Genomic DNA, 17,249 nt, shown 5'->3' on the forward strand with positions numbered 1-17,249 from the left:
AGACCCTATCTCAACAAAGCAAAACTTAAACTAAAGTTGGTTGTGGTTTGGGGGATTATTTGTTCGTTTCTTTGTTTGAGATAAGGTCCCATACGAACCAGTCTGCCCTTGAGCTCCCTATATAGCCAAGGATGGTCTTGAACTTCCAACCTTACTGCCCCCACCTGTAAAGTGCTAAGATTACAGATAAGCACCACCACCCTCAGAGATGATAGGCATGTACCACTATACCCAGTTTATGCTTCCAGATGAAACCTAGTGCTTTGCTAAGCAAGCACTTAACTTACTAAGCTACATCCTCCCAACTCCCATTCCCCAGTAAAGTTTGTTTTGTTTATTTTTGTTTTGAGACCTGATCTCCCTGTAGCCACAGTTGGCCTGGAACTCACTATGTAGACTAGGCTTGCCTCTGTCTCCTGAGTGCTGGGATTAAAGATGTGTGTCACTACACCTTTATTTAGCTCCCAATAAATTTTTGATGCAAAAGTAGTAACTGTATAGATTTAGTAAGTTTCATGCTTTTACTTTTATAGGATTTTTTGTTTTATGTTGTTTTGTTGTGTTTGTGGTCCTAGGGGTGGAACCTAGGGCCTCATATATTGTAGGCAAGTCCTTTACCACTGAGTTACATCTCCAGCCCTCTTTTTGCGTTTTATTCTAAGGCAAGTTCTCATTAAGTGTCCAGATTGGCCTTGAATTTACTGTGTAGCCCAGGCATACTTTGAACTTGGGATACTCCTACCTCAGTCTCCTGAGTAGCTAGTACTGTAAACCTTTGCCACCAGACCCAGTTCTTTTGGTATTTTATTTTGTTTCCCACACTGTTGGATTTGGGGTTTTTTTGTTTTTGTTTTTGTTTTTTTTATTTTATGTCCAAGTGTTTGGATAGTGAACATTTCAAGTTCTTATATGTCAGTGAGTCAGTGAGTGTATTCATCACATCTGAATGCTTTTTTTGAGACAGTGTCTCCCTGTAGCCCCAGCTGGCCTGGAACTCGCTATGTAGACCAGGCTGGTGTTAAACTCACAGAGATCCGCCTGCCTCTGCCTCCTGAGTGCTGGGACTAAAGGCATGTGCCACCACATCCAGCCTTTGAATGCTTTTTTAAAATATTATTATTATTTTTATTTAATGTGTATGAATGGATTGCCTGCATATATGTAAGTGCATCCATGTTGTGCAGTGCCTATGGAGGTCAGAAGAGGGTGTCATCCCATGGAACTAGAGTTATGGGCAATTGTTAGCCACCATGCGGATGCTGGAAATCAAAACCAGGTCCTCTGTAAGAGCAACAAGTGCTCTTAACCGTTGAGCCATCTTTCCAACCCCAACCTTTTTTTTTTTTTTTTTTGGTCTTTTTGAGACAGGGTCTCCCTATAGTCCCAGCTGGCCTAGAACTTGCTGTGTAGACCAGGCTAGCCTTGAACTCACAGAGATCCTTCAGCCTCTGCCTCCCAAGTGCTGGGATCAAAGGCGTGAGCCACTGGGCTCGCTCCAACTTTTTATTTTTTAATCAGGGTTTCTGTGTAACCCTGGTCGACCTGGAACTCGCTATGTAGACCTCACCTGGAATTCACAAAGAGCTGTCTGCCCCTGCTCCTCAAGTGCTGAATTAAAGACATGTACCACCACACTTGGCTTCTTCTAACTTCTAAGATAAGTCCTTCCACTAGATAGATTATGTGCTTCCAACACTTAATATCAAGAACAGATAATAGACTCTGGGCATGGTGATGAATGCCTTTATTCCAGCTCTTGGGAGGCAGTCAGGTGAATCTCTGTGAGTCTGAGGCCATCTTGGTCTGCAAAGCAAGTTCCAGACCAGCCAGGGCTACATAGTAAGGCCCTATCTAAAGAAAGGAAGGGAATGAAGGAGAGGGAGAGAGAAATGGAAACCAAGAGAGCTGAGGATCAACTTAATGGTAGAACACTTGCCTGGTGTTCACAAAGCCCTAGGTTCCATCACCAAGACAAAGGAAAAGAGGAAGAGAGGGAGGGAGGGGGAGAGAGAGAGAGAAAGGGGGAGGGGGGAGGAAAGGAGAGGGGAGGGAGGGAAAGACAAAAACCAGGAAAACAAATGAAAAAAAAGGCTACCTGACCTGTGTGTCTGTTCCTGTTCTGTGCCCTCTGTGTGCCCTGATAGTGTGGCTGGGACATGTAGCATTTAATGGCAGAAGGGTCTTGGCCACTCTAGAACCACAACTAAGTGATACAAGTGGACCGTGACTATGCTGAACCATGACTTGACTCTAGCTCTTGTATTTGGTTCATCAGGGAATTGGAAGGGATCCTGTTCATGGTTGCCTGTGAGTACACAGGCCATGCTCACCCCTTTATCCTCTTCCCTTCTCTCTCTGAATAGAAGTGGCCTCCACCTCACTCCTTGTCTTCACTACTAACTCAAGGAACAGGCTTATCGACAGTGAGTGATCTACATGGCCTCACTGGGGAGACAAGTTTGTGGCTTGCCAAGCTGTACAAAAGTAGATTCAGTTTCCATACTCTATGTCTTCCAAAGTATTGATTGACACAGCCTTTATTTCTCCATTTCCTGGGGCAAGGGGACAACGGGCTCTTTCTGTAGGAGCCTCTCCTGTCCCCTGCAGGCAGTCAGGCTCCCACCCAATGCAGTCAGACTGTGGTGAGGGTCCCAGGAATCTGGGAGTCTACCTCATGTTCGTCCTTGCGGCTCTGCCTGAGGAACTTCATTTCTTCTCCGTCCTCTCAGATTGACCCTGAGCTTCCTGGGTCCTCTTTTCTTCTCTTTTGCCCCTGTTCCAAGTGGCAAGGTCATCTGCGCAGAGCTGTCAGATGTGTTATAGATGTCTTTTTTTTTTTTTTTTTTTTTTTTTTTTTAAAAATGGTCAGCCATAGCTGGCCTGAAACTCACTATGTAAACCAGGCTGGCATCAATCTCACAAAGATCCATTTGCCTCTGCCTGGGATTAAAGGCATACACCAACATGCCAAATACAGATGTTTCCTTGAGAAATAAGTCATATGTGTTACCAAAGACCTCTTTCCTACGGCCTGGTTGCTTCTTCAGGAGTGGCCTGAGTAGCAGGTGGTTGAGCAGGTGACTCTTGTCACATTTCTTTCTCTCCTGAAATGCTTTCTCTGGAGATGTTTTCCACAAGATCTTCTTAGACACACCCCCACCCCCAAAACCTGCCTTGGGCAAGGGGCAGCTGTCAGCATCGGGGGAGGGGGTGAGCCTGTTCCCATACAGGTTCCTCCCTAGTTCTCCAGTGTCTTCCTGACTGACTTTGATCACTGTGCAAAGTTTCTGTCCGGCCCCAGCTACCCACTCCCCAGGAACTCTTTTGCAAGGGCAGAAAGGTAGACTGTTACCTCCCGCGAAAACATACCCAGACTTTTGGTCCTGGGAACTTCCAAGTCCCTTTCTGGCTTCCCATGTCTCAGACTCATCCACATCACAGCTTTGACTGCTCCTGTTTCTGGTGTAAGAATTTGATTTATTCTCTTTCTGAATTCTCCTTGAATCTCTACCTAAAGAGACCTTCCCAGAGCAGCCTCTATACTCCAAGTGACTCTTTGACTGTTTCCCCACCTCTGTTCTGCAGTCCCAGAGAAGGCAGCAGTGCTAGACTGCTTCTGAGTACCTTATAGCTGTTATAAGAGCCGAGTTACATGCTACATAGCAAGAGGTGCAGGTGCAGAGAGTGGGCGAGAGCAGCAGGTAGTCTGTGGCTTGGTTCCATAAACCATCTCTGCTGCTTAAAGGACATTCCTGTGTGCTCCCCTGTAATAAAGCACATCCTCCACCCTGCAGCCTCAACCTCCCCTATATGTACCTCAGGGTGTGGGCAACAGCACCTCTATGGGGAAAGGACTCACATCAGTTACCCCTAACCTACCTGCCTCAGTGGACTGTGTCTTACAAATTCTGGTCTGGTGGTCTCTTCTCATCTCAGATCTAACTGATGCAGAACTTTCAGAGGTCTTAGTTTCCTGCTTCTTAAGCCACACAGTCACCTACTCTTGTCTCATAAATGGCTAAAATTCAGAAACGTGCAAAATGAATGTATTCTGCTGTACCTGTTTCACACATAGGAGAACACTGTGGGCATAGGTGTGAGCACATTATTACTTACAATATGCAACCAACCAGACATTCACAGCTACATAGGTGTCAAGTGGGGAAGTAGGGGCAGGTAGTCTGTTCACAGAGCTTAGGACATGAGTGTTACTAGATGCATGCAAATTTAGAAACATTTCCCATCCTTAGGGAGAATATTTTGTTACGAACCTTTTCTCTTAAAGTTTCCCCTATCTCATACTAATCTAAGCCAACTTTCTTTTCGTTAATATTTGCCTAGTGTTGCAGCTTATTAAATATCTTCCTATCTAGCATCTGCTAGGTTATTTGTTTGTTTTTAACCAAATAAGGAATTTTCTTTAGCTGACAAGTTATTTATTTAAATTTCCCATGAACACTGGTAATTCTGAACTAATTTCTGCTTTAGACTTTCCATGTTTATTTTTTTCCTATTTCTTTTCCAGCACTAGACGGGGTTGGTGGCATAGAATTTAATCTTTTTTTGTTTCTATGTGTTTGCAAGTTAAAAGTTCTATGTTACTTTAGTGGTTAAAAATTCCTTAAATGATGTACATTTTCAAAAGCCCAAAGTTGGTATAAGTCAGCACCCTCCTTCCCAAGGTTCCTTCTGGTCTCCCTTCTCCTGCCTATCAGGATTTTTCTGAACCAGTCTTTTCATAGTTGTTTGCAAGTGGTTTTATTTCATTCTTGCTCTAGAGTGTGATTTAATAATCTGTTTTCTGTCCGCAGTGACAGAGCCCTCTGCTCTCCTGGCCAGTGCTTTCCTCTTATTATTGAACTGGAACTGTTTCTTCCTTTTTTCTTTAGTCAGTTGTTTTGTTTTGTTTTGATTCAGATTTTTAAGACAGGGCCTCATATACAGGAAGCTTACCTGGAAAAAACTATAGCCAAAAACTTTGAACTGCTAATCCTCCTGCTTCCACCTCCCAAGTATTGAGTTTTATTGGGGGGGGGGGATTGTTTTGTTTTTGTTTTTGTCTTTTTGAGACAGGGTCTCCCTGTAGTCCCAGCTAGCCTGAAACTCACTATGTATACCTGGCCAGCCTTGATCTCAGAGATCCACCTGCCAGATGAAAAGCATGTGCCACCATACCTGGCCCTTTATTTTGTTCGGGGATGGGTTGGTTGGTTGGTTGATTAATTTTGTTTTGTTTTGTGAGACAGGGGTCTCCCTAAGATTTTTTTTTTTTTAATGTGTCTGTATCTATATGCCTTGTGTGTACAGGTACCTGTGGAAGCCAGAAGAAGGTGTCAGATTCCTTGGAGTTGGAGTTACAGGCAGTTGTGAGCTGCCCAGTGTTGGTGTTAGGGACAGAACTTAGGTCCTCTGGAAGAGCAACAAGTACTCTTAACCAATGAGCATCTCTCCAGCCCCTTGTTTGTTTTTTTGGTTGGTTGGTTGGTTTTTTAATATTTTATTTATTATTGTTATTTTATGGGTATGAGTGTATTGCCTGCATGTATGTAAGTGCACCCATGTCATGCAGTGCCCATAGAGATCAGAAGAGGGTGTTACCCTGGATCTGGAGTTACGGATGGTTGTTAGCTGCCATTTGAGTGCTGGAAATTGAACTTAGGTCCTCTGGAAGAGCAGCCAGTGCTCTTAACCACTGAGCCATCTCTCCAACCCCTAGCCCCCTTGTTTTTATTTAATTGTTTTGCTTCCTGATCTGTAGGATCTGTCTTTCAGATAATGTCTTTCATCATCCAGGGAACTCACTCTCCCAAATTCTGACCTTATCTTCTGTCCCTCTCTCTCTGCAGGTCTGTGGGGTCATCCATCTGTTTTCCTTGCTCTGAGCTTCCTTGATTCTGTTACTTTAATTAGCACCCTAACCCCTAAACTTATTTTTATTGAGACACGGTCTCCCTGTAGCCCCAGCTGGCCTGGAACTCAGTATGTAGACCAGGCTGGCCTTGAACTCACAGAGATCTGCCCACCTCTGCCTCCCAAGTGCTGGGACTACAGGCATGTGCCAGCACGTATAAGAGTATGGTGCCACACACCTTTAATCCCAATGCTTGGGAGGCAGAGACAAGCAGGTCTTTGTGAGATCGAGGCCAGCCTGGCCTACATAGCAAGTTCATGCCAGCTGGGGCTACAGGGAGACCCTGTCCAAATAAATAACAACAAAAAGAAGGTTAACAATGACTGAGGTAAAACTTTCTGGAGTATTGTTCTGATTTCAAAAAGGCCCGCTGCCCCTAAACTTCTTAAGGGTCATTTCCCAAATAATCTTTCAGAAACTTTGTCTTTCTTGAGCTAAGACTAATCTTCAGTTCAGCCACTCGTTGTGTTTTTAGTTTCAGTTAATTTTTTGCTCTTTTTAGAAGTTACATTGGGCAGTTTTTATGCCGGCCTGTTCTTTACTCCATATCTTACATTTTTAATTCTTCCTCTTGGATCTCTTGCGGTTTTACTGATACACATTCCCATTAATTCCCTTGTTAATTCTTTTATCTGAATTTTTAGAGACTTGAGTGTACCCTTGCATTGGCTACTCTGAGAGAGCACTGTGGTTCCTGGTACCTCCCACCCCACATCGGAGGTGGGGCTTTCTCCACAGTCCTAGGATAAGGGTTTGTGTCTCTGAAGCAGATTCCCTTTTGTATTGCTCAGCACCCTTGACTGTTACAATCCAACAGCAACTTTTAGTTAACTCCACTTGCCGGTCTCCATCCCATACCTGCACTCTGACCTTGCTAAGCAGTGGCTCATCTAGAGCACCTTTCTGGGTGCAAGGACAGGGCTTTGCTCATGGCACTTCCTCTGCCAAGAGCACACTGACCTCTGATTCCTTCACAAACCTTGCTGCATGCATGATTTGCCAGGACAAGGACCTTGGCAGATCAGACATAACTCTCAGAGCAGCTGTAGATTAGGAAGACAGAATCAATAGGTTAGGGTGTTTCCTAGCATTATAAGCAGACACTAGAGGTTTTAAGAAAAGGTATAAGGGTATGGTGGCACACACCTTTAATCCCAGTGCTTGGAAGGCAGAGACAGGCAGATCTTTGTGAGCTCTAGCCTGGTCTCCATAGCAAATTCATGCCAGCTGGGGCTACAGGGAGACCCTGTCCAAATAAATTACAAAAAGAAGGTAAACAATGACAGGTAAAACTTTCTGGAGTATTGTTCTAATTTCAAGAAGGCCAGCACTCATAGATGTGGGACCTAGTGCTCATCCAGGAAAGGACCGAGAAGCAGTGGGTGCCTCTTGACTTTGCTTCCTTTCTCCTGCAGGTGAGCATCTGTCTGGAATGCAACAGCAGCAAACTACGGGGCCTGAAGCGGAAGTGGATTCGATGCTCAGCCCAGGCGACAGTGCTTCACCTGAAGAAGTTCATTGCCAAGAAACTCAACCTTTCCTCCTTCAATGAGGTAGCCATCAGCCAAGGAGCTGGGGTGGAGCCTTTATTGCCTTTCTTATTTGTTCAAAAAAAAGAGTATGTGACATGCATGCCATAGTGCTTGTGGGGAGCTTGCAAGAGTCACTATGTCAGTCCTTCCACTATGTCAGTCCTGGGCATCAAACTCAGGTCATCTGGCTTAGTAGCAAGCACCCTTACCCAGTGAGTCATTTCATTGGCCACTTGTTCAGAGATTTTTTTTTTTTCAAGATTTTATTTATTATTTTATGTGTATGCATGTATTGCTTGCATGTAGGTAAGTGCACCCATGTCATGCAATTCCCAAGGAGGACAGAAGAGGCTGTCGGATCCCCAGGGACTGGAGTTACAGCCAGTTGTTAGCTGCCGTGTGGGTGCTGGGATTTGAACCTGGGTCTTCTGCAAAAACAGTCAGTGTTCTTAACTGCTGAGCCATCTCTCCAGCCCCTTTATTTTTTATGTGTATGAATGTTTTGCCTGCATGTGTGTGCACATGCATGCCTTATGCCTAAGGAGACTAAAGAGGGCATCAAAACCCTGGAATTGGAGTTAAGGACAGTTATGGGAACCAAATCCAGATCACCTGCAAGAGCAGCAAGTGCTCTTAACTGCTGAGCCATCTCTCCAAATTCTGACTTAGAGGTTTGTTTTTTGGACAGGGTCTCCCTAAACCCCACCCTGCCTGGAACTCACTATGTAGACCAGGCTGGCCTCAATCTCACAGATATCCGCATGCCTCTGCTTTTCTAGTGCTGAGATTAAAGGAGTATACTGCTATTCCCGGCTTAGGTTTAAAGATTTTATAATGGGAAAGAAATCCTTAATTTGTTTTTCCCATCCTGACAGGATGTATGAAAGAAAATATTAGTGAAGTTGTGAAAATTCAGAGACTACATTATACTTGTACATAATAAGGAGGGTCTCTTGGGAGTTTGAGGAGTGGTTATTTGTGTGTGTTGTGGGGAGGGAAGAAAGGAAGGAGGAGAAGAGAGAGAGAACATGATGTATGTGCAGATGGGTGTGGGGTGCCTATGGATGTGCAGAGGCCAGAGGAGGACCTTGGGTGTCTTGCTCTACTGCTCTGTACCTTCTTTTGAGAAAAGATCTCTCTAAACCTGGAGCTTAGCTAGTGGCTGCAAGCCCCAGCAATTCTCCAGTCTCTGCCCTCCCATAGTATTGGGGTTAATGGCCCCTGCATGGCCATGCCCAGCTCTTTACTGTGCTGGTATCTGAACTCAAGTCTTCATGCTTGTGCAGCAAGTGCTCTTACCCACTGAAACATCCCTAGTTCTGGAACTGTTTTTTAATTTCATTAATGGGTGGGTGGGTGGGTGGGTGGGTGGACGGCGGGACAGACGGTAGGTAGGTGGATGGATGTGACTCTTTGAGGTTGTGATCAGTAACTGAAGATGAAGTAAACTGGGAGACCCATAGCTTGTTGGACAGACAGGAGCTGATGGCAGAGTTGTGAGCACATGGGCTCAGAAACCCACTGGGTGAGCACATAAACCATCAGCAGGAGCTAACCTTGTTGCTTCAAAACAGCACTCAGGCCCTGTGAAAAGTGACTTGTGGAATATATAAGCCACTGTCAGGACAGAAGGTCCAGCATGTTACAACAGACACAAGTGAGTGGTAACTTGAGAGTTGTTTGAAGAGCAGTATGTGGAGCTGTGTGCCACCTGGCAAACCAGTATCCCAGTCGGAACCTGGGATGTGACCATATTGGAAGAGGGTCTTTGCAGATGTAACCTCCTTAAGGATTTTGAGATGAAATATCTCACATTATATCATCATCCTAAATCTAATGACAAGTGTCCTGTATTAGTATGCAATAGAGGAAAATTTGAGACACAGATCAGGCCAAAGGAGTGCCAGATAACAGGAGCAAAGACTAGAGTGACCTTACCAGAAGTCCCCCAGAAGCTTGGAGCAAAAGGATCTTCTTGTGTTCAGAGTGTCCCCCAGAACCACATGCTGAAAACTTGACCCCAGCCTCATGGTGCTAGGAGGCAGAGCCTTTGGGAGGTATTTAGATCATTAGGGCTACACCTGGGGGAAAGGGGGGAAAAAGGTCTCTCTTCTGTTCTTCCAGCCTGCAAGAACATAAGCAAGACCCCAGAATATGCCCACTTGTGACCAGAATTGCAGCCTCCAGCAACATGAAAAATTAACTGTTCATCAGTTCCTTAGTCTGTGCTAGTCCCTTATAGCCACACAGACAGAGACACTCTCAACAACCCTGCCATAGTGCACTTTCAGAACCTTGGGCTCTAGAACTGTGTATCAGACCCATGAACCAGGGTTTTAGACTGTCAAGGGACCCAGTCCCAGCCCTCAGCCACCCCCACAGGTGGCTGGGAGGAGGCAGCAGACACAGCATGAGGATGTGACTTGATACTGTGTCCTGGATTTGATTTGTGTTGGGAAGAAGAGAGAAGAGAAAATGGGAGGGGCAGGGGAATTTTGAGCCCTGTGAAGGTGAAGGTGCCAGTCTAGACTTGAAGAGGCATCTATGCACTCTGCAGAGCCAGGGGCATGGGGAGACTTCAAGGGGGACTGCCCTTGAAAATGGGAGGGGCAGGGACATTTCTCCCTAAGAAGCGTCAAGGAGAGGTGAGATATTTTCAGTGTAGCCGACCATTAGATTATGAGCATCCCAGGTGGATCTCACTGCCCTCAGAGCTCTGTGGTCCCTAATGCTGCTTGAAGGATTGGGGGTATGGGGCACTTTGACAGATATTGAACAAGACAGAGGGATGCTAGTACTAAGGGCTAGTCATAGGATCTGCTGCAGGATGAATGCTATTGCTGTGGCTTACTGAACTGTTGATGGCTAAGCCTTTGGGACTGCAAGGGTCAGTGAATGGGCACAGGTATTTTCATCTCACTGCTTCTCAGGGCAGGACAATTACTTAGATGCAGTGAGCAGGGCTTCACCAAAGCAAAGTCTGGAGCCTGAGTAAGGACAGGGGTCAGGTGCCCAGGTATCACAGATGCCCAGAGCAACCAGGCTGGGCCTCTTAAGAGCACCTAGTAACACAGCCATGAAGGGCCCCACTATGCCTGTGACCCTTGAAGAAGTTTTGGTCTTAACAGGAATGGTCCTTTCGTGTTATAACTTGTTTGCACCTGGCTTCTGCTTTGGATGAAACAGGTAAATGAATAGGCAAGCTGTATTCCCACACAACTGGGGAGGGGCTCGTTTTAGAGCATGTGGAACTTTTGTTCACCTAACTGAAGCCCTTTTCCCACCAGCTGGACATTTTATGCAATGAGGAGATCCTGGGCAAGGACCATACTCTCAAGTTCGTGGTTGTCACAAGGTGGAGATTCAAGGTAAGACTGGGTGGTGCTTTTGTGTACTAGGTTTTTAGATAGATACATAGCTGGCCCTTATCTTGCTATGCATGTCTTCTGTCTTTGAGTTTGAATGTGATAGTTCCATCACAGATACTGCTGTGGAACTGCTCTCTTTCTAGAATAACTCACCCCAGCCAGGGTCTTCACTCACCACCCAACTTCACCCCCTGAGCCCAGGACTGGAAAGCAGCTCTTCCCCCATCTAGCCATGTTGCTGCCTGGGAAGAAGGGGAAGGAGACCACCAGGCTAATCAGGGACCAGGATAAGCAGTGGTTGGTGCTGAGCAGGGCAGGGGTTGGAAGGTGAAAGAGACAGTACAAGAGGGGACCAGAGCTAGTGCAGTACACAGGAGAAACAAATTGGGAAACTTGGCAGGCAGCACAGGCCCTGGTATGAAATCCAGATACCATACAGGTGACCTCTGGGTCACCTGGGACCAATGACCATGACTCCATGTCCACACAGAACAGGATTCAGATGTCACACCACTGGTGCAATTATGTGCCTGTGGTCAGAGTGTACCACATGGGCACCTCCTTCAGCTACCTGTGTTTTTGTCTCACAGAAGGCACCCCTCCTGCTACACTACAGACCCAAGATGGACTTGCTGTGAGCCCAGCCAGACTCAGCCCGCACCTAGCTCTCCACATAGCAGCCATGCTGTGGAATACTGCTTCTGGGTGCCATGCGGACCAGATTTCTGAATAGAGAATATTTATAACTTTTGTATGAGAGAATACGCTCCCAACAAGACACTACCAGCACGCGTTTACAGAGGATGAAAACACTTCGCAGTTCGCTCATCTCTGCTTCAGGTCCACAGATCAGAGAATAAATGAAATCGTGTGACCCACTCCCACGCCACCTCCGACACAGCACCTTTGCTTGCTTCCCGGGTCTTGAAAATCTGGGTTCATTTCAGTTTTAATTCATGGGTTAGGTTTCCAAAAATACTTTTCCTTTTAATGATTCCTTCCTAAGTTATTGAAAGTCTTTTCATGGTAAATATTTATGTTACCTTTAGCTTCCTGAAAACTTAAAAAAATATATAAAAATTTAATTTAAAAGCATACCCAAAGAGGCTTGCAGTAATGCTATGATTTAGCCATGAAGTTTAATTTCCCACTTTATATAAAGCAGAGGCCCATTCCCAAGCTTGGGTCTCATGCTAAGTCCTGGGCTGGCCTGGCATGCAGGGCCATTCATCACCCCCTCAATGTCATCTGACTGCAATTCCGGCACACTCAGCAGGGCAGACCAGAGGTGGTGTGGCCAGTGCAGCACTGGCTTATCGAGAAGTTCTTGTAGAAATGCTTTCCTTCGAAAGGCCATCACTGAATTTCCTGCCTTTTCCTTCCCATTTTCCTTCTACTGACAAGCTGTGGTGGTAGTGCTTATTAAACAGCTCAGGCCATCCTTTGGGGAGACCTAGGAAAGGCTTCAGCATTTACCAGGCAGCCTCCATGTTTCTGGTGGCTGGTGTTTTCAGGCTCAGCTTCCTGCTGGTAAGGAGGACACATATGCCTTGTGGCCCTTTTCTTTTTCATGGAAGGTCGCCAGGCCGCTTCATCACTTGAGAAACAACTCTTGTCCACCAGAACCCTTCACTTCCAAAATGTGATTTTGTTGATGAATTAGAGAATAAGATGCCAGCCATTCACATTTATTCCCTCTTAAGGCAGAGGTGCGGGTATAAAGGCAAGAATGAGGAGAAGGGTTACTGTCCTGGGGTTCCCAGGGACCTCTCAGTCCAGGTGCCCTCTTACCTCTTTTACCTCCTTCCCTCCCAGGCCCCATGGGAATTGGAGGACCCTATAATCACAGAGGTACCTCTGTCCTTGGTGGGCAAAGGAGGGTTTTAGTGTGTTCCTGAGGACCAGGCTTTCTGAGTCTTCACCATAGCAACTGGAATATTTTTCTTGGCTTTGCTTTGACAATTAGGGTTGGGCTCATCAACCACCTTTGCCTGTTTTCTTCTACTTTTTCTGTCTCATGCACAAAGTGTCAGAAGCAATGACTAGTGAGACCTAATGTTAGTAATAAGGGAACGTCCACATTAACTCATCTTTAATGTATGACCTTCTAAAACACAAAAGCAAGCTCTTTGTTAGGAATTGATCAAAATTCACCTCTTTTTTAAGCCCAGGACTGTTTGATTATTCAGTTTCCTGAGTTTGCTATTCATCCAAATCATTTCTAGTGTTACTATACAAGGGTTTATGCGTAAAAATTACCTGTCTACCTCAGAACACATGTGCTGCTGAAACATTCTGCAAGACCGTGTTCTCACAATGCAGTTTAGAATTTAGGTATTTTCCTGTGTGGTGAAACTAAAGGATTAAACAGTTAGAAGCCTCCAAATTCAAATAAAGTTAATTTACAGTTCAGATCAAACTTAGTATCTCTGTATAATCTCACGGTATATATTTGTAACTTTGTAGCTACTTTTGGAATCACTTGACTTTGCTATGGTGCTAAGTTGATAGATCTAAGTGTTCAGCGAGGCGGACATCGCAGCCGGCACCAGTGTCCCAGCCGGGTGCCGCTGTCCCAGCAGCCCTGCTTCTGTCACCATGTTAACCTGATAAACCTCAGCAGCAAAAGTTCCTATTTTTCTAAGATTCCATCATGAGCCTGTCTGCACTGCAGATGGTCTCCCAATGCCCTTCTGCCCTTTGGTCTGACCTGTAGCCTTACCTCTCTCAGAGATGGAGCAGAGTGAACCTGCGTCAGATGGAAGCTTCAGGGCGCTTTGTTTCACTCCTGCCAAGCTCCATGTGACATCAAAGGCTGAATTTTTTTTTTCCAACATGAGTGCCAGGATTGGTTAGTGATCGGTCCTGTCGAGCTTCTCAGCGGATGGAGCTCCTGCCAAGTTGTTTTCACAGCTGCCGATGCAGGAAACCAGGTGCATCCAGCCGGCAGCCACGGGACCAGCCTCCCAGCACTTGGTCTCGTTCACCATTTTCACAAAAATAGAAAACTCAGATAGAATATATAATATTGAATTTAAGATTTGGGGGGTAAAAAAAGAAAACTTTATAAAATTATTTATTCTATTTTAAGCCTTCTATCATATTTTCCCATCCAATTGTTTGGTTTCTGTGGTCCAGCTTTATTTACAGGCATATAAGATAAAATTGTGAGGTGTTTTGCAAGCTTCTTTTACTTTGTGTAGCCTTCGGTTTGTATGTTTTCACAGGGATGAAGAGCATTTCTATGCTTTTGTGCAATAGGTTCCAACATGCATTTATTAGATGTGTTTGAATTGTGATCTAGCATCGGTTCTACTAAATTGAAAGGGAATATAGGTGGGATTTCAAAATACGTGCATTGAGCAATTTGGTTTTGCCTTTTCCACTGTTGTTATTATAAGAATGCTGTTATTGGGACTGTGCGTGTGTGTGTGTGTGTGTGTGTGTGCGTGTGTGTGCGTGGATACTTGCCAGCAATATTCAAAAATAAGCAGTAAGGCAGATAGTATGAGGGTTCACAGTCACCTGGAGTGCACCTAGATCCTTGAGCTGGGTCTGTGGCTGAGCCATCCTGGGAGTTGGGATCTCAGGGTCTCTGCCTACAAACCTGGCAGTGCTGCCCTTCACAGGCCTATTGGCCCTGACACCTGGCCAGCATCAAAGTCTTTGGAGCCTGGTGTGTTGTTTTTGAAGGCACACAGGGTGGTTCATAGTGCTCTGAAATATATTAGATTGAATGTTCTAGGAATGAGCCAACTGAGTTCTGTTGAATATGCTCCTGAAATATTGAAAACAAATTTAGTACAGATAGCTAAATCACACACAACACACGAAAACAATGTCTGTTTCCTCAGGAAATCATTGAAGCCCCAACACATCACATGTGACCTTAACATGAAAACAGAGGTTTTCTCCGCCTTTATATTGAAATACACCAAGTGAATAACTGGGATACGTAGATTAGAAAAGTCACTTAATTGTACCACAATCTGCATATCTTGTGCTCCTCCAGGCAGGGATTGCCACCACTTAGGCTCCCATCAGGAACATGCTGCACAGGGCTACAGCTCTTTGGCTCGGTGTTCCTGTTGGGTGTCATTCACTCCCATCCAAGAGCATAGTGAGAGAATGAACTCAAGCGTGCCCATGAGGTATATGTGTGGCTTTAGCATGAGCATCTGTTCCAGCTCTCAGCTTGTACCAGACACATTTTTCCTATAGTGGAAGTAACATCAGGTCAGGGACAGCAGCACCACCTGAGCTCTCACCTTGGAGTGCAGCCACAGCTAACAGCTGTCACAGTGTATGGAAACGATGATGCAGATACAGATTTTTGACTGTTTAATTTGAAAGTTTACATTTTTTATGATTGTGTTAGTGTGTAATTTTTGTACCATCAGTGGCTAGTTTTTGTCTAAAATCTTTTTTGGAATATTGCTTAATGTTTTGATTTTATGATAGTGAAGCTTGTATTCAGTGTTTTGCCAATTAATATTATATGCTTGTAATAAAAGCAGAAGAAAAATTTAACTAAAACCTTCCAGACTGGAAATGTTTTAACTAAAATATTTGTAAGTGCTTGAGACAGATGATCTGTTACAGAATATAATCAGCCTTCTGCATCCATAGGCTCAGCCAACCAGGGATGAAAAATACTCAGAAAAAAATGCATAAACCAAAAATACAGACTTTCTTCTTGTCCTTATTCCCTGACAGTTATTTATATAGCATTCATAGTGTATCAGGTATTACAGGTCATTTCAAGAGTTCAGGAAGATGTATCATAAACAAACCCTATGCTGTTTTATAAAGGGGACTTGAGCATCCTCAGACTCTAGTGTCCACAGAGGATCCAGCCTCTTCAATGCTGGGGGCTCCTGTGAGTGTTATGAGAAACGTTCACCATTGAAGTGTGCCTCACCTTTGCTCGGGAGCACAGCCTTACCGCGTGCGTGCACATACCTGGATTTACTAACCCTCTGTTCCACATCATTTCTAAAATGTTGCAATTGATTCAGCATTGGTTGCCACAATTTGGCAGAAACTCTGAAGTACATGTGACTTATCTGTTTGCCGAGGAAGTGCTCTTTGGTCTGAAGCTGGACAACAAAGGTGCTGGAAAGGAGGCTCTCAGTGGGCTGATGGAACATGTCTCCTTGTGTTAAACAGTTTACCCCTGGAAAAGGAGAAGAAGTACTAGTTAGACTTAAAGTTTCTAAAGGTTAAGACAACAGTCTTAAACCTGAAAAAACTAAAGTTGGAAGGCATTAGCATCGGTAAGCCTGAGAAGAAAGTTTAGTCTTAAGAAACTGACTTGAAATTTCTTTATGTGTGTATGCACATGTGTGAGAGAATGTACAAACTCCAGCTCTATCTCGCCACAGTGACAGGGTTTGTAACTGAATCTGGAGCTAGGCAGTGGCCACCAAGCCACAGTAATCTTGTCTCCCCCTTCTCCCCACCTGCTGGGGTAAGATGTATATACAACCACATCTGGCTTTTCATGTGGGCTCTGGGAATTGAAATTCAGGTCCTCATGCTTGCACAGCAAGAGCCATCCCCCCAGCCCCTGACTTAAGTTTCTTTTACTTATTTTTGGCAAGTCATCCTGCAGATATCAGAATCAGCTATACCACAGGAAGTAGAGAGTAATAGATACAAGTCCTCAGGACCAGGTGGGTTGCTGCCTACCCTTTTCCAGATGAGATTAGTAGGTGGCAGGGTCTGAGATTCTGAGACCAAAGCTGCAGTACAAGACAGTTCCCAAATGGAGAAGGTGTTTTCCCCAGAGAAAAGAGCGTTGAAGTCTTTCATCTGGTGCTGTGCCTGCCACAGTCACTCCAGTCAAGCACGGCTTACTTGCCCCCAGTTGCTGCATGGAACCAGGCCTAGGGCCTTCCTACCCTGGTAGGTGGTGCTCTTTCTCCAGTGCTTTTCTGTGTGCAAGCTGCACCTGACCATGAGTGGCATCACAGACTCAGATGTAGTCTTGTGAAGATCGCATGTAACCCTTAACATGCAGCAAGCAGATGGAAACTGGTGGTATGACTAAGACATCAACAGGCATTTCTCTCCAGAAGCACACACTTCCCACAGAGGTTCTAAAACACAAGACTGAGTGCTTAATTCTTGGTTTTAAGGCTAAACCTTTTCTAGATGCACCACATCCTCCAGCCTGGCCTGTATGGGAGACCAGTGTCATGGAACCCTCTCTACATCAACTGGAAAATATCTCTTCTGCTAGAGAAAATTACCTTCTTTTACCAACATGTAGCTGTACATGTGAATAACAGTCTCCCTGTTAACCAGGGTGTAGTAGCTCACATCCTGTAACTCCAGCATTCAGGAGGCTGAGGCCAGAAGACTGCAGCAAATTTGAGGCCAGCAGGAGGATTATGAGTTTTTAGACAGTCTGGGCTACAGAAGACAAAAAATAAA

General features: G+C 45.0%; 1 protein-coding gene across 3 annotated transcripts in view; it reads left to right on the top strand.

The window, feature by feature from the left end:
• The window catches only part of Pcgf3 (polycomb group ring finger 3), a 47,311-nt gene extending 31,864 nt beyond the window's left edge, over positions 1 to 15,447 (top strand). For 2 of the 3 annotated variants that reach the window (XM_008825876.2, XM_029559864.1), the window contains 3 exons: positions 7,327 to 7,464; positions 10,731 to 10,811; positions 11,402 to 15,345. In XM_008825876.2, coding sequence (XP_008824098.1) covers positions 7,327 to 7,464; positions 10,731 to 10,811; positions 11,402 to 11,449 — 267 coding nt within the window. In that variant the 3' untranslated portion in view covers positions 11,450 to 15,345. Of the gene's footprint in view, positions 1 to 7,326; positions 7,465 to 10,730; positions 10,812 to 11,401 lie in introns of all 3 variants that reach the window. The other variant, XM_029560143.1, reaches the window with a different exon arrangement.
• The last annotated feature ends 1,802 nt before the right edge of the window (positions 15,448 to 17,249 follow it).

This window comes from Nannospalax galili, unplaced genomic scaffold (genome assembly GCF_000622305.1).
Source record: "Nannospalax galili isolate Female #2095 unplaced genomic scaffold, S.galili_v1.0 scaffold1630, whole genome shotgun sequence".
NCBI classification, from domain to species: Eukaryota; Metazoa; Chordata; class Mammalia; order Rodentia; family Spalacidae; genus Nannospalax; species Nannospalax galili.